This window comes from Coenobita brevimanus, chromosome 92 (assembly GCF_032717465.1).
Source record: "Coenobita brevimanus isolate Jiangsu-jjx chromosome 92, ASM3271746v2, whole genome shotgun sequence".
In the NCBI taxonomy this organism is placed as follows: Eukaryota; Metazoa; Arthropoda; class Malacostraca; order Decapoda; family Coenobitidae; genus Coenobita; species Coenobita brevimanus.
Genome location: NC_137045.1, coordinates 7,642,367 through 7,666,669, shown reverse-complemented (window position 1 = coordinate 7,666,669; position 24,303 = coordinate 7,642,367). Strand labels below are relative to the sequence as shown.

Sequence of the window (24,303 nt, the reverse complement as noted above, 5' to 3'; positions counted from 1 at the left end):
CTTAGTCAAGAGGTTAGCTATTTTTTTTTTTTTTAGAGCCTAAGGTCGGATACACTCTGAACAGACCTTGTATGTAAATCTCAGGAAAGGAATCAGAGTTCAAAAAGTTCAAATAAAGTCTCCTTTCCATCTGAGGATCGACTAATGGACATTCATTAATACATTTACTTGACATATCTATCTAAAGTACATTATGAGTATCGTAGGTAATTTGGCACAGATGTAATATGCATAAACAAACTTATAACCCCAATTATTTTATATGTGGTTTTGGCATCCCCTTCATTTTAACTTAAAGCTACAATGCAAACAAGCATATCAATGCCACATCTACCAATATATGCCACCCACTGTACCAGCTATCAGTCCTGGCAACTGTACAATGGAGACTATTTGACATGCAATAAGAAATTTTCAGAATAATCTTGGTCCAGAGAATCAGAAGTTTTCTTTATTGATAGAAAATCCCTCCTCCTCCTCCTAGCAGCTTCTTCCTCTTTATGAAAGTAATGAATGTTATGCCCACTGCATTAACACCTCTCTCTTCCATGTCCATAACTGTGACCATTTGTTATAGTCTTCATCAGAGTTCAACCAGAGTCTTGCCTATGATCTGTATTACCTGCTGTGATCAGTCAGGCCTGCAGAAACTGGGCTGAGCTGTATAGTGAGACACTGTTCTGGATACATGGAACACTGCATCTTTGGCAAAGTTTTTTATGCTACCAATGATATTTATTCTGCCGAAGGATGGCTTGTTTTATAGCAGCTTCAGTACCATTTACTCCTTGATACAGCTTGATATTTCTAAATGTTAGGTATCATTCTTCCTTAACACGGCTTGAAAGTTCTGAAGTTTAAACAGGGTAATGGTCCAGTCTGGCAGTTTATAGTCTGTGTACTCACGATGAAATCTGTTGGAAGCAAGAATATACCATATAATGTACTCAATATGAAAATTGTTCAGAGCTATAGAAACAGAGCACACTATACTAAACCCTTCACTAATATATATCTCCCCAAACCTACATAAAACCATCTGGTGGTGGCAAGAATGAAAATAAAATAACAAAATAAATGAACAAAAATGAACTTTTTACACTCACCTCTTCCAGCTTCGTGATACTTGTTTTACATATTTTGCAATTACTGTATGGTAAAGTACATATTTTAGTCAACACAAAGCTGACTCAATACCAAAAAGTTAGGTGAATCACAAGTTCATTCTCTCATTAAGTTACTGTGCAAAGATAATGAAAACATTGAATACTCTTGTGATGTGGAGACACTTCCAAGACTTTGCCCTCATCCAGAATATGCTTCTGGCATTTATGTCCTCAACTGCAATAAACATACTGTATTTTAATTAACTATGTATAACACAATAGTTACCATAAAAATCTCAAGTCAATTAGCCTAGGGCTTTTTTATTTTTTTTTTATTCTTGGAATCTCCTTACAGCTATATTCAGCTTATGATAAACTTTTTGAACTGGAGGGATTAATACAGCCTTAATATTCTCTCAGCATATGAGGCCTTTTACGATGAATAAAATCATCTGGTAACATCATGAATAACCTAAAAAGGATGTTACCCTGATTCAAGAGCAAAGTGGCTAATTACTGGGTAAATTATATACTATACAGTGTACTATGCATCAAGAGAGGCAAAATAAACAAATAAATAATCCATCCATCCTTCATCCAATCCTACGTTGCCCCATGAGGAGCGTAGAAGCCCGGGGCTAGGCAGTTGGTCCTGACATTTAACCCGTCACGTCCCGAGGTTTTCCGCACCTCCGACATCCCCCAGTCCCGAGCCTTTTTGGATTTTTTTTTTGGGGGGGGGGCTCAAAATTCCGCTTAGGTTGAGAAACGAAGGAAAATCACCTAGAAAGGGCTTACCGTGGTCTATAAGTGGTCGGAACAGGTGAGGTCCCTCGCGTGTCAGGCGCTCACGTTTTCTATGGTACAGAATACTGGGAGAAACAACACACAACACCTCTATATTTATTGAATTTGAACTAATGAACAATAACAATACCAATATAATGGATTTCAGACACATATATATGAAAAATAAGCATTGTACCATCGCGCGAGCATAGCGAGTTAGGTCCGAGTCGTAACATGCTATATGCTAAGTTTCTTGTATCAGTCAACATATCATTTTTTCTACTTGTACACTTCTGTTTCAATGACATTTTACCAATTTCTACTGTTTGTAAGTGTTTTCAGATGTTTTCATTCATTATGATGACATGCAGCATAAGTTTAGCGAACATCAGCTTAGTAAGCGCACTCACTATGACTCGTATTTCAACATACCCAATTGTTTTACCATTTTCCTATTATTTTTCCCTTTACATAGAACCTTTCCTCCACCACTGTAAATGTTTTCAATTATTTACATTCATTACGAGGGCATTTAGCGATATGCTAGCGCATATTCATGTAGCAACCACAATCTCAAACACTCGTGTTTCATCTTCTACTTTATTTTTTCACTCCAATTATACTTTCCCACTTACATTACACACGTTTACACCCCTATACTGCACTGTACATACTTACCTGCATTATTTATTCAAGTGAGCGTCAGAATATCGCATGAAAATACCCTCGCAATGAATGTTTCGACCAACATAATACTCGAACACTTATATACTAATTCTTCACATATATTACACACTTTCCCACTTGTTGACTTCTATTTTCATTATTACGGGCCTTATTCATTCAACTGAACGTTAGGATATCGCATCTCTATACACACGCTATGAATATTTGACTTAGAATATATTTCAGCACTTACAATAATTTGAACTTATACCCGTAAGCATTTCCCATAATAATAATTACATAATTACGGGCCGTATTTATTGCACTGAGCGACAGAATATCGCATCATAAAACCCTCGCTATGTATGTTTCCACTTACAGCATATTTATACACTTACATGCAATTTCTGCACTTATGTTATACCCGTATGCACTTTATACTAATATTTGGAGATCAACATGACTGATAATTTCACTGAGCGTCCGTTTGTCGCATTTACTTCATAGTTTCAGTGTCCTGTCGCATTCACAGCATATCAGAATTGCATCAACGTGTGATATTCGCTGAAACATGGGTGAATACAGAGACCCACGTCACACTCAACGCACTCATAGCGGGTGTCCTTCCTTTGTGTCGTAAGTCTCACCCGGGAATTGCTACACACGTGACACCTGCGTTGGGGCCTAGGTCTATTTGGTTGGGGAGGGATAGGAGTGGGGAAATGGCGGCCAGATATTCTCTGGGGAGTTTGGGCAATAGGGGCAGTGTGGGTGCGATGTTGGAGCCTTTCTACAGCATAACGTGCAAACATCTCTCTTGTGAGCTCCCTCACAAACCCTTCAAAGGTTTCCTGAACTCCTGTTGTCATGGCGTGAAGGTGGTGGCAATTCAGAGCAGTGATGTCTAGCAAGTGAAAGAACAGTTTCTTATACCACTTCATCATGGTCCTGGTACACTCTACCATCGATATCATGGAGTCTGACTGGTCCACCAGGCACATGTTTATGTTATAGTCCATGACACACTCAGGTTTCCAAATGTGACGCCTGTTCTCGCTACGGTAATCTATGGAATCAGTATGGTGCATCAAGGGGCGGTGAACCGTTGACAAGAGGCTTACTTCTCTATTGTGGTTCCACACGGTTGCAAGGATGTTGTTGGCTTTGAAGAAGACAACCTCATTCCTTGCAAGTTTCCGCCCTATCTTGGCCATTTGACGCCGGTTCACCTTCACGGTTCCACAGACTCCCGTTTCATGCGTGTGAAGATAACGAGCGAGAAGAGGGCTAGTGTACCAGTTGTCCAGGTAGAGGAGGTGACCACGATGAAGGTAGTCTTCTATCATCGTCTTTACCACTGCTCCCGACAGTCCAATATGTCGATCTTCTATTATGTCTGTCTGTGCACCGGTGTACAAGACTATGTCTTGCACGTACCCAGTCCTACAGTCACACATAACAAAGACCTTGAACCCAAAATGGTGCCTTTAGCTGGGTATATACTGCCTAAATGAAATATTACCTCTCCACAACACGAGACTCTTGTCTATGACGAGGTCTCTATAGGGATAGAATGACGAACGAAAGGTTTGCCTCAGGTGATCAAAGACCAACCTAATTCGCCTCATTTTATCAGTGTCGTTCGCATCTGCAGGATCATGAGCATCATAGAAATGGAAGCGACTTAGAATTTGTTGAAACCGATTACGGCTCATCACTTGCCCAAATATTGGGGTAAACATAACAGGGTCCCTTGTCCAGTAAGCAGGAATTCTGTTCTTTCGTATAATACCCATCAAAAGGACCAGGGCAAAAAATAGGAACATTTCTGAAAGGGAGACTGGGTAATCATATATGATAGAATGCCTACTCCTTGTTCCCAATCTTTCACTCTCAAGGCGCTGGGTGCTTGCAAAAAGGTTGGTTTGGTATACAATCTGCTCCATGAATGCCTCACTAAAAAACAGGTGGAAAAAATCCAACCTGGTGGAATTACGGTGAATTCCGGGAGCAATGCAGCCAGAGCGCCCCTGCTTAGTGAAGGGGTGAATGAGGGGAGAAAAATCACTCCCATCCTCCCAATTCCATCCCACAAATCCCTCGTCCCCATCACCGCCTTCGTCTGGGTGGGGAGGAGATCCTGGTGGGGGAGGTGGGGGAGAAGGAGTGTGGAGGGCTTCCCCCACTGTCACTCCTCTTCCCTCTGCCTTTACCCTTTCCCTTTCCCTTACCCTTATGGCCTTGAGGAACATTAGGGAGCTGTGGGGATGAAGTAGTGGAATATTGGGGAGCATAAGACGTGCTGGGGAGTGGTTCCTCCCCACCTTCCCCCACCATGACAACACCACGTGCTTTCTCACGCACCCTAGCTCGACCACGTGTTAGGGGATATTGGAGAGCATAAGACGTGCTTGGGAGTGGTTCCTCAACACTTTCCCCCTCCATCACAACCCCACGTGATACTGAACGCACCCGCACTCGCCCACATGATACACTACGCCACCTTACACCACCTAGGGAGAGCAATGACTCACTCACGTCACTCTCACTTTCCCTAATCCTCCCTGCACTTTCCCTTTCATTCCCCACTCCCTCCACGGCACTTACTCCCCAAACAAAATACTAGGCCCATACCTGCTCGTCCGACGTGGTGTGCGCTCTGGGCCACGATGAGTGATTACCTCACGTCCATACCACGTGGCAGCACGTCCCACAACTCCGTCCTCGTCATCGAAATCTGGTTCCAAATCACGTTGGGGATAGGCATAGGATGTTCCACGTGGTTTCTTGGCCGGCTGCCCCTCTCTAGCAGCACAGTAAGTCACGTACTGCCGCTTCCTGGGAGACGGAACTTCTTCATCACTGCTGGTGGTTTCTTCCTCCTCTGGCTGCACATAATCTTTATCCACAACCTCATCATCCAGTGGGGAATCACTGTCGCCTGTAAAGGCGTCCAGGGCGGCTTGAATTTCGCCCTCTGAGAGACCTCTCTTAGCCATGTCTGAGCAGGACCGTTGCTACCAGGTGAGTGGACGAGTGGCGGGTTAGCGAGGGTCGCGCGGGGTCGCCGAGTGTCCCCGCCTGAAGGCAGGTAGGGGAAGGTCATGCGAGGATACATACCGCAAATCAAGCGCGAAATTTGAAAATTGTCGATATTATGCACTTTGCAATTGCACGACGTACCGGTACGATGCCGGTACTGGCAAATGCAAATCGTTGCAACATACCCATACGTCGACGGGACGAGGCGGGTTAAGATGAGAGTGACCAGCCTCACTCATCCCTGAGTGGCATTACATAAGCAATAAACCCCAATCACCCCTTAGATATAAACCTTCACCGGTTCAATCCGACTGGAGCACAATAATTACCCACTAAACCACCAGGGGCCAAAATTTGGTTATATGGTTACCACCCAGCGCAGTAAATGGTTTCCTGGTGTATGGGAAACCATTTGGCTTGTCACTCAGTGTAGAGCCACCCACAGGCAGAAGGGAGAGGAAAGAATGAAGGAATGAAAGACAGAAGAGGGAGTGTAAAGTCAGCCGTAGGCAGAAGGAAGAGAATTGAATGAAGGAAAAAAAAGACACAAGAAGATGAGAGGAAACAAGGATGGAGGAGAGGACACGGCAGACACCCAAGAGCAGCACTACATTGAGTGAGTGGATGGTGGGTGCCCCCACCTACCTACAACAAATAAATAAACATATAAATAAATAAAGTTACATGGAAAAGTGTACAGTAAAGTACAGTACTATGTGTCCAAGGAGAGGCATTTACCTGGCAAAGTATTCCACCATTACCACAGAATGTTTCTCTAGACAATAAGGTATTCGTGTCCCAATCACAACCACGTCAATGTCACAATACTTCCTGTCTGAAAAGAAATTCAACCAAATATCATCTTTCCTCACACTGGAATATTTTACTTTCGTTTGTCCGCCTTAATCTAGATGATAATCATATCTTTTTGCAGCTTATTTCCTTTAGCTCAATGGCTAAAAAAGTATTAGTTCTATATCCCTTTCATAAACACTTTTTGTGACTATAGGACTGTATTCTAATAATAATCTACAGCTCAGTATTTAAGACATAGGGATAGCAATGTTTAGGTCAAATTACAGAGGACAGAGTACTAATTCTAGTTACTGGAATGTATATTCCAGGCCTGGAAATGTTTTAATCAAAAGCATCCTGGATGACCTTTGGAAATGGGTATCAAACATTAGATTAAGAAGACGGTAAAAAAAAAAAAAAAAAAAAAAAAAAAAAAACATACCTACAATACTCTGGAGGTTGACAGTGCTGATAAGTACCACCTGAACATTATCTGGAGACAATATTAAGTTGTGACTCTGAAATGAGAGTTTCATGACATGTACAGATAAATCTTTCATGGGATACATGATACAGTAAATCCCCAATTTAATGCACTCCAATTTGGCAAACCAAACTGGCATACAAAATCTTGTCTGTTATCACTACCCAGTTTTAGTACAGCATAGCAACCAAACCATAGATAACTTCCATTAAATCACACTACGTGTGCATTAATCTCTGTCACTTTGTTACATGGCCTGTGCAGTATATCAATATAAATGTTGTACTAAGATTATATTGGGTAGAGGAGGATATTCCACTGTCTCATGTGATCCCATAAACAATTTAGTGACAAAAATACACAAACTACGGGACGAGAATGCCTTAAAGAGGGATCCTCTCAATTTAATGGAATACTTAATTTGATGCACAGGGTAGTGGCTGAATTAGTGCATTAAATGGAGAATTTACAGTACAATAGAACAATAATAGTCAATATAAGTAAGTCAAGCTGTAACTTAAGACAGTGAATCACCCTGATTATTGCATAATTATGCACTTTGAAATGACGAGGTGTGGCTGAGGAGGGCAAGTTTTGAGACCAACTAGATGGAATGACATGACCAGAGAGGTGCCGATACCAAGACGTTAGCTGATACTAATACCAATACCCACTGTTCAACCGATACTGATACAGTACTCCGATACTAACCAACAGCTGATACTGAATATTTTTTAAGATTTGCTGTATTGAAAGATTTCCCCTTTTTTCCTCCACATGACAGTAAGTCCTTGCATTCCTTGCAGACTACTTTAGACTCGTCATTTTCATCTATGTCAAAGTACCATACTGTCCTGTACTTCCAGATGAGAGGGGATGTACAGTAAAAGCTTGATATAATGAACGCTGCATAAAACAGAAGCATGAGAGAATGGAACGCCTTTTTCCCATGAGGTACTCACAACATACTGGAAGTTTTCCGTTCTGTCGCAAGGCGTCGGGTTTCCATAATGGAAAAAAAACGTTATTATTGTGGGTTCTGACTGCTCTGTGCGTCTCATTATGACTAGCATAGGCAGCATATGTGTGTGTTGCAAAAGAAGCTACTTAGTAGCAACTGTGTATAGGCTTCAGGTCACGAGTTAGGGAAGAAATATTGGAAAAATCGCAAATTTCCGGAAAATTCAGTTCCATCTATGGTTTTGGAACGGAAGCTTGAAAAAGCGGAATATTTGATAAAACGGAATAGGGGTTGGTTGAATTATTCCGTTATATCAAGCTTTTACTGTACTTCTACTTCTCTGACCAAAAGCCATGATAAGAAATGACTAACTGCACTCTTGGGCTGGTGCAGTCAACTAACACAGACAGTACTTGTGGAGCAGGGATGCCAGATTAGCTTGATGAAAAGAAGCATCAACAGTCGCTAAAAGTAGCAAAACTACGATTAAATGAGCCTGCGTGCTGCTAAAATCGAGATCCCACTATAGTATATTATACATCTGATATAACTAAATAATAATTAACATAATTTACTATTATATTACAGTATATATTAATACTACTATATTGCATCATTACCATCATCATCATCATCATCATCCGGACCTCCTTTCCCACCTTAGGGCAGGCTGAGGAGTGGCAATGTCCAGACAGCCCAAGTTTGCCCAAGCCAATGGGCCACGCTTCCATTCACTCATCATTCAAGCTCCCGGAATCTTGGCTCTATATGATACTCCAAAAAACTTTCACCACATTCTGTAGCTTCACATAAACCTATCCAAATGAATCAATCCGAATGATGTCACATTAAAAAGGGACGCCAAATCCCTCATCATGCGCTTCTTCTCACAACATTCCTCCAGCTAGCTCAATCTCTTGTCAGTCCCCTAGCCTCACTGACTTCCAAACCTCTCTTCCTCAAACACTCATCCACCATATCCCTCCACCTTCTCCTTGGCCTACCTCGCCTCCTCCCTCAGTCAAATTCACTCAGATATACCTTTTTCACTACTCTATTGTTATCCATTTTCTTCACATGACCATACCATCTCAGTACACTCTCTTCGATTCTGGTGTCCACAGACTTCCTCACTCTGCAGCTTTCACGAATCACATTATTTCGAATCCTATCCACTCTCTGTACTCCACATACATTCCTTAGCAGTCCCATCTCCACTGCTCTCACCCTTGATTTTTCATTTTCATGCCACACCGTAGTCTCAGACTCATAAGTTAAAGCTGGCACTAACACTCCTTCATGTAAGCCTCGTGCAGCTGCCTCTGTTTCTTATCAAGGCCTTCATGGCACCAGCTACTTTTCTTTCTTGTGTCACTCTACTTTCCATTTCTTTTGCACATTTTCCTCTCTTTCTATCACTGTACCCAGGTATTTGAACTCTCTCACCAATTCCAGTCTTTCCATTCACTGTACCATCACACTGGGAGTCACCTTCTCTCTTGATTACCATCACTTTACTCCTTTCTACATTTATTCTCAAAGCATGATGCTCACAGACATCTACAAAACTCTGCACTAGTCTACCAAGTTCTTGTTCAGTATTTGCAAGCACCACTGCACCATCAGCATACAACAAATTTGAGATATTCCATCCATCACCATTCCTTACCAACGCCAACCCTCTCTCCATTACTCATGCTTTTACTTCTCTCATCACCCCATCTATATATATACTGAACAACCATGGGGACTTCACACAACCTTGTCGCATGCCCACACCAATCGTGAACCATTTACTTGGATGCCCATTTACCCTTACACATGCCTCATTATCAGCATAAAACCTCTTGACAGTACCTAGCAGCTTACCATCTACACCATACATGCAGAAAACCTTCCACAGTCCTTCTCTGTCCACTTTATTGTATGCTTTTTCCAGATCCTTAAATGGCATAAACACCTTACAGTCCTTCTCTCAAGCCTTTTCCACTATCTGTCCCACTGCAAATATTTGATCCACACATCCTCTGCCACCTCTTTCATCACTCACTGGGACTTCTGATATCTCTCTTACTTTTTCTATAATAATTCTTCCAAATAACTTCCCTACAACACTCAATAAACTTATGCCATGACAATTCCTGCACTCATTTCGCTCACCTTTATTTTTGTACAGGGGTACAATCACAGCATTTTTTCACTCTGCTGGCACAGTTTCATTCATCCATGCCTTCTTACATATCTGCAGCAAGCACTTCATTCTGCTCTCTCCACTACACTTAATCATCTCTGCATACACCTCAACCCCAGCTGCTTTCTCATTTTTCACCTGCTTCACAGTGTTCTTCACCTGTACGAGTTTCATGTTTCCTGGCACTGCATTCCTTCTCTGCACACCCCCAAAACCAAACTAATATACTATAGCACTAGCTGTGTGTGTGTGTGTGTGTGTGTGTGTGTGTGTGTATTTTCGGCAGACGAAACTACACATTCAAATCGCATTAAAATTGGCACAAAAATAGCAAAAAAATCGCTGATGTGAAAAACTTGGTTCCATCACGACTGAAAAACTTTTACTATATTTAATCAGTGATCACATTTTGACCGAAAAACACTGATCCCGAAGCCCGGCATAGGATCTCTGTAGAATTTTTTGCCCAGAGGTAGAACTAAAATCAACTGTAGCAGTAGCCATGTGTCTGTGTGTGTACTTTGGACTTGTGTTCTGACAACTTGGGTTCCATTCCCGAAGCTGCAAATAACACGATCAATTGGTTAGCTGCAAAAAATCCAAGTGACAATGTTACACTAGAACTAAATGTGAGAGCCCTCCGCAGGAGCAAGTGCAAGGGGCCTGAAGGGCCCACGAGCACTTGTCATGTTTATAACGGCGTCTGTTCTCTCTCATTTCCGCATCTTTTTCCAGAATAACTTCCTATTTTCACAGTAATTGGCATTCATTTTTCTTCCTAGATCATCATTTACCTTATTTTTCCTCTTCATTAGTCTCTTTACGTGCTTCTTGCTCTCAGTACAGTAAAACCTCAATATAACAGACTTCAATACAATGGAATTTGCTTTTATCGGACTCGAGGAGCTACCAGACTAAATTCCTATACTGTATATTGGAAAAAGTCTGGTAAAGCCAGAAGTGGTCCGGACTGCCTGACCACTTCAGCTATGTTCACCACAATAAGGTAAATGAGACATTTATCAGTGTACAGTACAGTATTATATGAGGCGCTCCAAGCCAGAGAGGCGACTGTGCATTTTGCTTATTTTCGGTAATTAGTTGTTAAACTTTGACACGGCTAATTATACAGTGGTAAAATTATACTTACATACATTTTACTGTTTAGCTTGAAAGTGCTAGCCAAGACGATTAAAATGGTGGTAAACATCACATGTTTAAAGAATATTACAGTTTGGTAATTAGATGTCAAAGCAAATAAGCACAATGCACGGTCGCCCCCTCTGGCTCGGAGCACCTCATATTATACCATTTGATTAATGTAGTGAAGTTATAACACAGTACAGTACCACAACCATAGTCAAAAGTTTAAAAATCGTTCATGCAATCTGGACTAATGTCTGATATATCGGAAAATGTCCGGGTTAGCAGGGGGACGTCTGGATGTTTCATTTATTGGAATTTTTCAATTATCGGAATGGCTTGGGCCTCAATTAGTCCGTTATAGTGAGGTCATACTGTATATTCAGTTCTTATTTAAATTGAACTCCTGTCCTGCAACCACTCTAGCCACTTAATCCTCTTTTCCTCCAGTGCTCTCTTAACCTCTTCACCCACCATGCCGTACCTTACTTCACTGTTGTCACTCTTGTCACACCACACACCACTATAGCATTCCTAACTAAGCAATCCCTATGTGCATTCCACAGGCTGTCCAGATCCATTTCATTCCACTTCATTGACTCCAACTCCTCCCCTACTTTGGTCCTGTGTTCAGCTGCCATTTCTTTGATCCTCTGCTTCTCGACTTTCAGTCTTTCTCCCTGACTGCTCCTCTCTCTCCTGGTCCACTTCACTCCACTCAGCTTGATCTTGCATACTACAATCATATGATCTGACAGACCTCTACATCATCCTCTCACAGGCCTCGTATCAGCAGCCATTCACAGCATCGACCTCTCTATGAGCACATAAACAGTCAGGCTTCTTTCAACACGATCCTCATTCCCTCTCTACCATGTATATTTATGTGCATCTTTGTGTCTGAAATATGAGTTATAAATGCACAACCTCCTTTCCTGACACATATCCTTCATTCGCTTCCTATTATCATTTTCTCTGGGTACTCCAATACAACCCATTATGTCATCCTCAGGACCAGAGTCTACTCTTCCATTCATATCGCCCATTATGATCACTTTATAGCTCCTGGGCATATCTCCCACTGCTTCCTCCAGCTCATCCTAAAACCTGCCTTTCTCTCTCTCACTTCTGTTATCACACGATGCATACACTACAATTACTGCCACTTTCACCTTTTCAAACTTGAACTTGACATACATACATCTCATGCTGACACATTTGTCATCTCTCATTCCACTCTGCCACACCTCATTCATCAACAAAGCAACTCCTTCCTTGCATCTTCCTCGCCCTTTCATGCCCGGTCTTACACATTTCTCACCCTCCCACTCCTCCACTTCACACCCTTTCATCTTTGTTTCACACAATGCCATCATGGCATATCTCGCACTCCTGAACACATTCACCACTTCCACCCTCTTGCTCTTCTCATTCACACCTCTCACATTCCACATGGCCATGCAAATCTGCCAATTATATTATATTTGTACTGGAGTATACATATTATTTAAAGTATCGGAGTATTCATTCATCCAATCCTACATTGCTCCATGAGGAGCGAATGAGCCCGGGGCTATGCAGTTGGTCCCGATATTTAAGATGAGAGAGACCAGCCTCACTCATCCCTGTGTAACACTGCATGAGCAATCAACCCCAACCATCCCTTGGATATAAACCTTCACTGGCTCAATCCGACTGGAGCACAATAATTACCCACTAAACCACCAGATGCCAAAATTTGGGTATATGGTTACCACCCAGCATAGTAAATGGTTTCCTGGTATACAGGAAACCATTTGGCTTGTCACTCAGTGTAGAGTCACCCATAGGCAGAAGGAAGAGGAAAGAATGAACGAAAGAAAGACAGAAGAGGGAGTGTAAAGTCACCCGTGGGCAGAAGGACAAGGAAAGAATGAAGTAAAGAAAGACGGAAGAGGATGGAAGGTAAGAAGGATGGGAGAGAGAAAAAGGCAGACACCCGAGAGCAGTACTACATTGAGTGAGTGGATGGTGAGCGTCCCCACCTACCACTAAGTACTGGCGATATTTTCACCAGTACCAGTACCGATACTCAAAAAATGAGTGATACTATTGATACTGATACCAATACTATCGGCACATCTCTTGACATGGCAAATGTACAGAATTTTAGCTGGTGCATGTGATGGAAGACCTGAATGGGTAAGCTGACAATGGCCATGTGAATTATACAGTGGGCCATTCTAGAGTGCACAATGACTGATGGACATGTTTCAGGAAAGAAAGTTATGTATTAGTATTTCATATTTCAATCACAATGAAACACAAAAATGAATGGTATGGAGAAACTTGGAAGCATGTTGATAGGAGCTTGACTGATTACTTAATTGTGGAGAGAGTGATGCATGGGAATGCTGTTGGCATGAGGGTAGTAAGAAAATAGTGTGGAGGTTTATTTCACCATATACTGGTACACAAAGGAAAACTGATAGGAGTCTACATGATAAGGAGCAAGAGGAGTACTATGGGTGATATAATGAACATGGAGAAGCTGAGAAATACTGTAGAGCATGATAGATGAATGTGTGCTTACGATGGAAGAGGAGTTATGGTCAACGATCTGGGATCAAATAGATTTGGAACACTGTACTTGTGGGGTGCATTTAAGGAATATCGGTGTTTGGTTAGGAATGCACAAGATCTACCGCAAGAAGGTTCAGCCTAGGAGACTGCGGAGGTTAAAAAAGTTACTACAGTAGTAGAAAAAGTTATCTGGGTGAATGCAAGAATGGAGTTCTATTGAAAGAAAAAAAGCATACCAAAACAAGAAACACATGAAAAAGAGCCAAAGAAAGCTGAGTGAAAATGGAAAAAGTAATCATGCAAGAAAAAAGAATGAAAACTACTCCATAGGAATACCAAAATGTAGGAATGATGGTGAAAAAGTGTGAAAACATTATAAGGCATGAGAGTGGAAGAATATAAGCAAATGCAAACTAAATACACTGTGGCAGGTGGGGGTGCTCACCATCCACTCACTCGATGTAGTGCTGCTCTCGGGTGTCTGCCCTTTCCTCTCCTCCCTCCTTTCCTTCCATCCTTCCTCTTCTGTCTTTCTTCACTTCATTTTTGCCTCATCCTTCTGCCTACAGGTGACTTTACACTCTCCCTTTTTCTTCCTTCATTCTTTCCTGCTCCTTTTGTCTATGGGTGACTCTACACTTAGTGACATGCCAAATGGTCTCCTGTACACCAGGAAACCATTTACTATGCTTGGTGGTAACCATACAACCAAATTATGGCGGCTGGTGGTTTAGTGCGTAATTACAGCACTCCAATCAGATTGAGCCAGTGAAGGTTTATATCCAAGGAGTGGTTGGGGTTATTGCTCACACAATGCCATTCAGGGATGAGTGAGGCTGGTCACTCTCATCTTAAATGTCAGGACCAACATGCCTAGCCCCAGGTTCCTATGTTCCTCATGGGACAAGGTAGGATTGGATGATGGATGGATGGATGGAAACTAAATACAGACCTGATAGAAAAAACATTTTGAACAGCTGATGAATGGGAATAATAAGAACTGTGAGATGTTAAATATGATTAATATTTATGATTTGCAGAGAAAGCATGTGATGGCTGAGAATGTGACACTGATAGAAAAGAAGAATACTGTGATGAGTCTGATTAACAGAGAGGCATCAGGTGTTGTTGTTGTGCTACCCCAGTCTGTCTGATCAAACACACCCATCACCCACAGTCAAGCAACTGCCCCAGCAGGGCCATTCCATGCAATGAATCAAAGTTTCCATGCAGTTGATAAAGCCTCGCAAGGGCGAGGTGCAGGGAGGAGTGTGGAGGTTTGGTTCCTGGGTGAACACTGCATGTGTGTCTCTCTACCCAGTTAAAAGAGGCACTACAGTAGGCTCCATGTCACCTCAATAACTGCCTATATGGTTACCACCCAGTGTTGAAAGTGGATCCTTTAGTTACAAAAAACAATTTGATTGCCACTGTGTAGAGCCACCTGAAGTAAAAGGAACAATAATAATGAGTGACCACATGAATGACAGCAATAGGAGGAGAAGAAGACTGACACAGAAAAAGAATGATAAACATGAAGGAAGAAGCTGGCTGCATGACATCAGACAAGTGGGTCATGGATGCCCCCACCTAACACCTAGGCATCTGGTGTACTGTAGCTGTAGTATATGAAGAGGAAATTAACTGTTTGTTGGAAATATGTCAGAGAGCTTGTATGAGTGGAGCTGTAATGGTGGAGTGGAAGAAGGCTGTGACTGTACAGATGCAAAGGTACAGTAATCAAAGTGAGGGTAAAAATAATCATGGGCTAATACTACTGAAAACTGTAAGATATTAGGAACAACACCTACAGGAGAAAATAAGGAATGTATTTGAATCTCTAGTGTATGGTGTTTTTTTTTTTTTTTTTTTTTTTTTTTTTTTTTACAAATGGAATGGGATGTGTAGATCTAAAACAGTGTATGTGGCAAGACAGACAAAGCATGCGAGAAGGTATGATATTTATAGCATTTATAGATCAGGGAAAGAGCCCGTGACAGGGTGAACAGGGAGGGATTACAGAAGGGCTGATTATGTATGGTATGACAACTGTTGAAAGATGCTGATTTTTCTGATGGTAGCATAACATACTTATACATAGATCTATATCTAAGTGACTGAATTTAACCCCTCAATGGCCATGGGTTCAGAAATTTGCAGGCTTCCTTGGCCAGTGCCAGGACCATTTTTTCAGTTTTCAAATCAATTTCTTTTTCTTACAGATGTGAAGAGAATCATCTGGCACACCTGGAAATGTGTTTTTCAGCTTCCTAAACCCATCCTGTGATTCATTATGATTCACGAAGATATAAAATTCACTGTGCATAAAAAATGACCTCCTGAGTGCTGGGGATGGCAGAGTAGGGATGGGTAATCATACCAGTGACCTTCGTTTCCCTCTCATAATTGTTCGCAGTTTTCTATAGCTCACGTTAATTTGACATCACTGGCCTGTTTATGGAAAGTGTCGCTCAATGCCAAAAGCCGTTTAGGGGTTAATATTAGTGATGGTGTCAGAAAAGGGACTGTGAAATCACCATGGCTCTTAAATATACATTGATCCCTTTGTTATCACACATAAATGATATTGAACATGGCATGTAATAACAGAACTGTGCAATAATGAAGACACAGAGAACTATCTAATTGGTACCAGGTAACCCAAGTGCAAGCCCAGATTTTCCCTTTTCAGACAATTCAGACCAAGTAAATGTATAAATACTGTTATGGTATGTACCAGAAACATACACAAGCATGGCTATGTTAACAGAAAGAGATTAAGGGCACAATGAGAGAGAAACACGTACCACAGACAGACCTGAGATGGGCTTGAAGTAAGGGGTTCTGAGGCTAGGAGGTGGAGAGTTAGTGGCCTCCACCACCAGCAATTAACTCTTTGAAAAAGAACTTATCTTTGAATCCCTCAAAGCCATGAGAAACCACAGACACTGCATCATCACTGTCGGCAGAAACAAACTCAGATGCATGATAATGATTTTGAGTCAGCATGCAGTACTATGTACACAGTATAGTATAACCTCATTCATACAGCATGACTAGAACTCTACCAATGTCAAATTTTCCATTATGTTAATTCCTTCTCCTTCATATCTGCATAATTACTAAATCTGAGGTGTATGTCACACACATAAACATATTTACTTCATTCTACACTGTTATATAAGTTGTTCTGTGCAACCATATTTTAATGCAAAATATGATGATTCATAGGCAAACAAATGTACAGTTCTATTCTCTTGTACTTTATGGCATGCATCACTGTATCAGTATTTTTATCAGTTTTGTCCTTATTCAAGTAAGTCTGTGTTTTTGTTTTCTTGAAGCATGCACCACAATGTTTTCTTGTCTGTCAGTTCACTGAATGGTAGCTTCTTAATTAAACTTCTGATTTTTTTTTTCTTTTTTTACCACAACTATATTCAACACTTTTTTCCTCTTTTTGCTGATTTTAATTTTCATTTCTAATAACTGAGGACTAAATCAATAATTCATAATACTGAAGACAATGCTATTTTATTATTTCATTTTGCTGTGGTAGGTGGGTATGCCCATCATCCACTTATTCAATGTAATTCTGGCTTCTGGTCTCCACAATGAGTGACAAGACAAATGGTCAAATGTAACCCAGGAAACCATTTACAATATTATGTTGGGTGATAACCATATAACCAAATTATGGCACTTGGTGGTTTGGTGGGTAATTATGGTGCTCCAATCTGACTGAGCCTGTACAGATTTATATCCAAGGGGTGGTTGGGGTTTACTGCTCATGTAATGCCACTCAGGGATGAGTGAGGCTGGCCACTCTCATCTAAAATGTCAGGACCAACTTGCCTAGCCCAAGGCTTCTACACTCCTCACACAGCGACACTGGATTAAATGATGGATGGATGGATGGATAAAGAAAAATGCTGCCTTATGGTAATAAAGAGCTGCATTAGGTGAAGTTCTGATATATTGGATGCTGTATAAATGAGACTTTACTGTATATGGACAGTGTTATGACAGGTTAAACTCATGCTGACGAAAGAAGGGTGGAAAGGGTGTTAACGATGAGGGATGGAGCATCTCCAGTCTAATATAAACTGAACAGGATTTTGCATACTAGCTCAGTCTATTAATGACCTAACAGTGTGATCTGAAAGTAGTTGCAAACAGGAATAATATGACAGTGGATGGAAAGAAAGGTGACTCTGTATGAACTACTAGTGATTAAAGAGAGATATAAACTGGATTAGAGTGGCACCGGGAAGAATGGTGTATATGATGTGTTACGAAAAGCTTGATGATTATGAAACAGGGGTTTCAGTATGAAAGCTGCAAAAGAACTGCATGATACGTTAATGCTCATGTTAACATGGATATGAGACTTTGGTATGGCATGATGAAATATCTAGGGTATAAGCTGCTGAAGGAGGAAACTGAGCATGAGTTATTTGTATGGAATGTGTCAAATGAACAGAATAAGAAACAATGTAACTTGCAAAACACGTGGAGTAAGGAAACCTATTGATTCTTATGTACACTCTGATGGTACTTGTCATATGGATCAAATATATGTATGCAAAATTCTGACAGTCACAGCATGGTCAATATGGCACAGTACGGTACTTAAAACTACTGTAGATATAAGCCATTTCTTAAACATCAGCCTTTAAACTTGACCTCATGGACAGAATTTATGTACTGTATTATACTGTAAGGTTGTTTCATGAAGCAAGGCTTTACCTGGTCATATGTCCACCTAGTTGAACGTAATTCATCAATGGCCTTCTGAGTGAGGAGACCACACAACTCACCCCACTCTCGTTGACTCACTAGCTCCGTTACTGTGCACACTGCCTGCAGTAAATGTTTCTAAACTGAGTACTAATTACAGCATAAAAAAGAACCTACCTAAGCAAACACACTGAATCATCACTAGCAATTTATTATCTTAAAAATTTAAGATATTTGTCTTCATTGCTGGAAAGACTGATCCCCAAGAGACTTCATAACATCCCTGATTTTAAAATCATTTTTTTCTTGAAACTGGAGAACTATTAATTAGATCTTCTATTCTGTGAACAATGCATCTAAATACAAAAAAAATTACAGTACTGTACCTAAAATGGCTCAATAAATTTATCTTACAGTCATTAAAGAAAAAAATTCTAACAGACTCTGATTTTACTGTACAGTACTAGGTGCTAGTACAGTGTACAGTATCAGTAAAGTGCAAGATGGGATGATACACCCACAGAAAATGAAACTTGTAAATGGCCAGTGTTGTACAATTAAGCAGATGATGAAGAATGCTTCATATTATGGTAATCTGCACTGTAAACTGTCCAATATTCAGCGGTAGTGACAAAGAAAAAGACCAAGTATACAATAATTTTTTCTGATTTTTTTTCTCCCTCTCTTGAACATTACCTATCCCAGTAGGATGATATTAATGCCTTCCTGAATTTGAACAGTTCATTACATATACTGTACAGTTGTTTACATAACATGTTATTCAATTTATCTGCTTGGCTTTCTCTGTGCCAGCATTCCATCATTAATTTAACCACGAAGCCTTTTCAGCTGTAGTGGCATGTGGGAGTACACACGATCCACTCACGATGTAGTCTTGTCTTTATGTGACAACACCAAGTGACATGAAAACTTGTTTCCTGTAACTCAAAAAAGCTTTTAATATGCTGAATGGTAACCGCTGAGCCAACAAATGGATGCCTGGTGGTCTGGCAGGTTAAGGCAACTGAATGTGGCTCATAAGGGTTTAAATCTAAGGGATGGTTGGGATTTACGGCCCACAAAATGCCACTCAGAAGTGAGCAGCTGGCCACTTTCACCTTAGAATGCCATGACTGAGCAGCTTACCCCCAGGCATCTATGCTCTTGATGGGGCAATAAGAAAGAAGCAACAGAACAGAGAATTATCCTCATAAACATATTTCAATGTTCTATAGCCTACAGAGATTGTGTTCCTCCACATATGGCCATGGATCATGTGGGGATAAGGCAAGTTGCCATGTAACTCAAAAACTTCAGGCTTTAGCCATTCATAGAGACTGTAGGATATGACATGACTGGTCTTACATCAGTAAATTTATTGGTAAGTCCTAACCTTCCTTCCATCCCCACCCTCCCATTTCCCCCATCCTATTTCTGCCTCCATCCACTACCTCTCACCTTAAGAGTGAGTGATAACTGTCTTCATCGATAACATGACTGTGTCACTGCTGCTGTACTTTATATGGACACAAACATGCCTCCATGCATCAGTCTTGGTCACTTAATGGTGCCTCTCCACGCTGCTTAATCTCTCCCAGCCTCTTTACTGTATTCAGTCCCATATTTCTGGGTCACACTGTATGACCTCATCCCAAGTCTTTTTTTGTCTGCCTCCTGCAATCCTACCCTCAACGTTCACATCTCTTACCCTCTGCATCCAGTTGTCATCCTCCATCCTCTCCACATGTCCACACTATCTCAAACTAATCCTTCTCGTCACACTATTACATTCAAGTCCGATTCTTCCACTCAGCTCCTCATTTGCACTCGTAACTCCCCTAGCCTAGCCCATCATTCAAGGGTGCACTACACATCCATCTGATCATTATCAACTCTATATGTCTGAGCCTACACATATCCTCTTTTACTGTCCAGGTCTCATTACTGCACGACATTACACTGCTAACACATGATGTATATGAGGACCCCTTAGCACTTAGGGAGAGTCCTCTCAATGTCAGGAGGGGCAACAGCTCCCTGAACTTCTTCCAACCACTTCTTACACCAGACACAGATCTAGCTCAAGCCCCACCTCCAGCACATATTTCCCCATAATAAAAGAACTCCTTCACACACTCACTCTCCAGGTAGGTCAATCCTTTCCCTCCTCTCTGTCTCTGCATGTTCTCCCCTGCACACTCCACACATGAAATCAACATTATTTCACAGCTTACCTCTAGTACTACAACATCTCTTATTCACCCATTAACACAAACATTGCACAACATGGAATTGCTTCATACACCAATGTGGCAAACTGCATATGGCCACATTCCTGATCTGACAGCACTGCCACTAGCCCTAAATATCAGTACTTTTGCTTCATCCAAATTTACTCTTAAATCCTTGTACTCCATTCCATCTCTCCACTTCCTAAATCTCTCCTCCACTACCCTCTCATTCACCTCAATCACCATGAAGTCATCAACATACAACCCTTCCTATGGAAGTCTAGTTCTGAAGTCATGTGAGAGCTTCAAGCACCATGATGAACAATAAAGGGCATAAAAATGACCCCTGATGCATGTCGACATTCATACAAACATTAACAATGTTAAGTAAAATGAGTTTGTAGTTTATGGCCAAAGCTGTTTGAGCTTGCTTAATTCTTATTACAGTAATGCTGACCATAAAAGTTACAGTTGGCACATTCTACGGTTTCCACCAATGACTGCAGTGGTACAGTATTGCTGTTATTACATGCTGCTGTGCTACATCCTCACATAGCCCATGGCCATGTATAGAGGAATACAATCTTTGTAAGCTATAGTATGGCACATCATAATTTCACTGCTGGCAACAGTGACTGAGCATGTGCTACAGCTCCAGTGGGGTGAAGGTGTACAGAACAGTATGGTTCATAATAAACCATAATCATTATACAACAATGATTTCTAAAACTGGGCACTGAATGGGATGTCAGATACTACTGTATTTAATATTTTGTAGTTTTTCTTAAAGTACTGCGCTGTAACTCTAAAACAATGATTACACGTACAGTACTCCTATAGGCTATCATCATACAAGAACAATACTTGATACTAATATGCTGTACAGTACTTACAATGAATCAATTAGTTATCTGGCCTATATATGTAAAGTATGTACAGTATGCTGTATGTGGTTGGTGGTGGTGACCACCATCCACTTACCTGATGTAGCGCTGCCTACATCCTCCTTCACCTTTATCATTATTTTTATGTGTCTGCCCTCCACCCTTCCTATTTCTACCATCTTTCTTGTCACCTTTTATTACTCTGCTTTCCTCTTCCAGTGCCCTTACACTGAGTGACAAGCCTGATGATTTCCAGTAAGCTAGGAAACCATTTACAATGCAGGGTGGTAACCAAATAACCAACTCACATGTGGTTCCTACATGTCAACAAGTGGGTTGGCAGAGAGTTAGTGCTTTTCCCTGTAAAACAACTAACTCAAAGACAAATGGCCACCCCTTACGGGATTATGGTGTCAGGCTATAGATAGACAAAGATAGATATATTCTATGCAGTAAAATATTTTTCATCACTACAGTACCATACACATAGAGCATACCATAAACAAAAATCTACTGCAGCTTACCTGAACAGCTCCATACTTGAAGGACTCTATTTCAAAGGAAGGGTCCCAATCTCTCTTTAATGCAGCAAGTTCCATCCGATTATGAAGCCACTTAAATGGATTAGGTATGTAAAATACTTTCATTCTGCCAGGGCGAGGATTGTTTCCAGAGAACTGGTGAGCTGGGGAAGTTGTGTGGAGGCTACGAGGCACTGACCTAAAACAAACCAACACCATGTACGCCATAGCAAAATGCATATATGGAAGTTCAAGTTCTCAAGAAAAGAAGCAACATTAGCTACATTCAGGCTGATCATGGACAACGTCCTTTACCGCTAATACATTCAACTGGAATACACACATTGTTTCTAGTTTTTAAAAACTCTCTATTAATACTTGTTTATGTTGCTAGGGCATCTGATAAATATCTCCCTTGTGTACAGTGGTCTCACCTTCACTACATTAATTCTGTTTGAAATATAGGCCTTTTCTTATTTAGAATCTACTTATCACTGTAAGCACTGTGAAAACCTTTGAATACTTTTTTTTTTTTTTTTTTAAACACAAGATGAGCAGAGGAAGGAAAACATTTTATCATTCATTCAGTCATGCATTATAAAAAGGAAATTTCATAAACCAGAATACAAGTGTCCTCCAAGCATGAAATATCTGTAACTGCTGGACATCAATTGTTGTTGGCTGATTTGGGTAAGCAAGATCCAAAGAGAAACAGTTCAGGGAATACAGGAATTCTCATAGGCACAAGTTCTGTAATATGACAGTGTGTCAGTCAAGTCATGAACAATACCAGATGTCTGTGTAGCACAGGGGAAGGTGAAACAATGGATGCGATTTCATCCAAGCATTTGCCACTGAAGTATTTGTAAAGTAATACAAGGGAGGCAATATTCTTTTCCCATGTATAGGAGGTAGTTCATTTGTAACGGCTGGGTTATTATGGTAAATGTTCTTATAGCTTTGCTTTCAATTTTGTCCAGTTGTTTTAGTGCAACTTCATGCCCACTCCACATGGGTGAGCAATATTCAAGCAGAGGGTGCTCATGACTTGTAAATTATACTGTAGTTAACTGCTCATCAGTGAGGAAGTTACAGACCCTGTACAATAATCCAAGCTTTTTCGAGGCCTTTTTAGCAAGCGATCTAATGTGAAAGATTCAACTGTGTTCGGTTAAGGAAACCACCAAGAACTTCAATACTTTTAGAGATAGGAATACTGGTCGCACTGAAGATAATACATGAATCAGACAATACCTGTCTACTGTATTGGTAAACAAAATATACTTGGTTTACCTAGCATGAAATGAGACGATGTTTTTTGTTCCAATTCAGAGACCACAGATTAGTCTTGATTAATGAACACTGCTGTGCTGAGCTGGGAGTTAAAGGTATCAAAATCTGTGAATGGCTGGTTAAGTGTAAAGAAACATTTGCATGTGAGTGAATGGAAATATGGGTGACACACAATAGATCATTACTATGAATGAGGATAAGGGTTAGAGCTAGGACTGATCTTCAAGGCATACTGGTATTAACTGAGTGAATATTGGAAAAAATACATCTACCTTTAACCCCTATGTTGCTGAGATATGAGATCAGTGGAACAAAAGGTGACAGGTCACAGCATAGGAGTTTTGATAACAGGGAATGGTGCCATACTCTGTCAAAAGCTTTAAAAATATAATGGAGTGCTGCGTGGGTTTCTCCATCTTAGTCAAGTGATTTATGAATAGTATGAGTAATGAGACAGTATATATGCAGTGGAACTTTTGCGGCAATAACCAAACTGTCTGCATGTAATTAAGTTGTTGGATTCAACATGTTTAACAATGTGCTTATTAATGACAATCTTAAATACTTTACCAGGAGACGATGTGTTGGCTATTAGTCTGTAATTAGAGGGATCAGAGGAACTTTCTTTTAACTTGGACAATAAACTAATGCTTGCACTGAATTCCACTGTTAGGGATAACGGATGATCCGAATGTGCAATGGTAAATATAGCTGTAATAAAATGAACTGTGGTAGGTGGGGGCACTCATCATCCACTCACTTGATGTAGTGCTGTTCTCGGGTCTCTGCCCTTTCTTCTCCTCCATCCTTCTTTCCATCCATCCTCTTCTGTCTTTCTTTCCTTCATTCTTTCCTCATTTTTCTGCCTACGGCTGACTTAACACTCCCTCTTGTG

At 40.8% G+C, this 24,303-nt stretch overlaps 1 protein-coding gene across 1 annotated transcript in view; it reads right to left on the bottom strand.

Annotated features, from left to right (window-relative positions):
- Window positions 1–596: 596 nt before the first annotated feature.
- LOC145412131 (m-AAA protease-interacting protein 1, mitochondrial) overlaps window positions 597–24,303 on the bottom strand; it is a 30,423-nt gene continuing 6,716 nt past the window's right edge. Inside the window, exons 3-7 of the mRNA XM_080282062.1 lie at window positions 22,119–22,314; window positions 18,489–18,602; window positions 6,841–6,916; window positions 6,342–6,438; window positions 597–914 (exon numbers count right to left, since the gene is read on the bottom strand). Coding sequence (XP_080138188.1) covers window positions 815–914; window positions 6,342–6,438; window positions 6,841–6,916; window positions 18,489–18,602; window positions 22,119–22,314 — 583 coding nt within the window. The 3' untranslated portion in view covers window positions 597–814. The remainder of the gene's footprint in view (window positions 915–6,341; window positions 6,439–6,840; window positions 6,917–18,488; window positions 18,603–22,118; window positions 22,315–24,303) is intronic.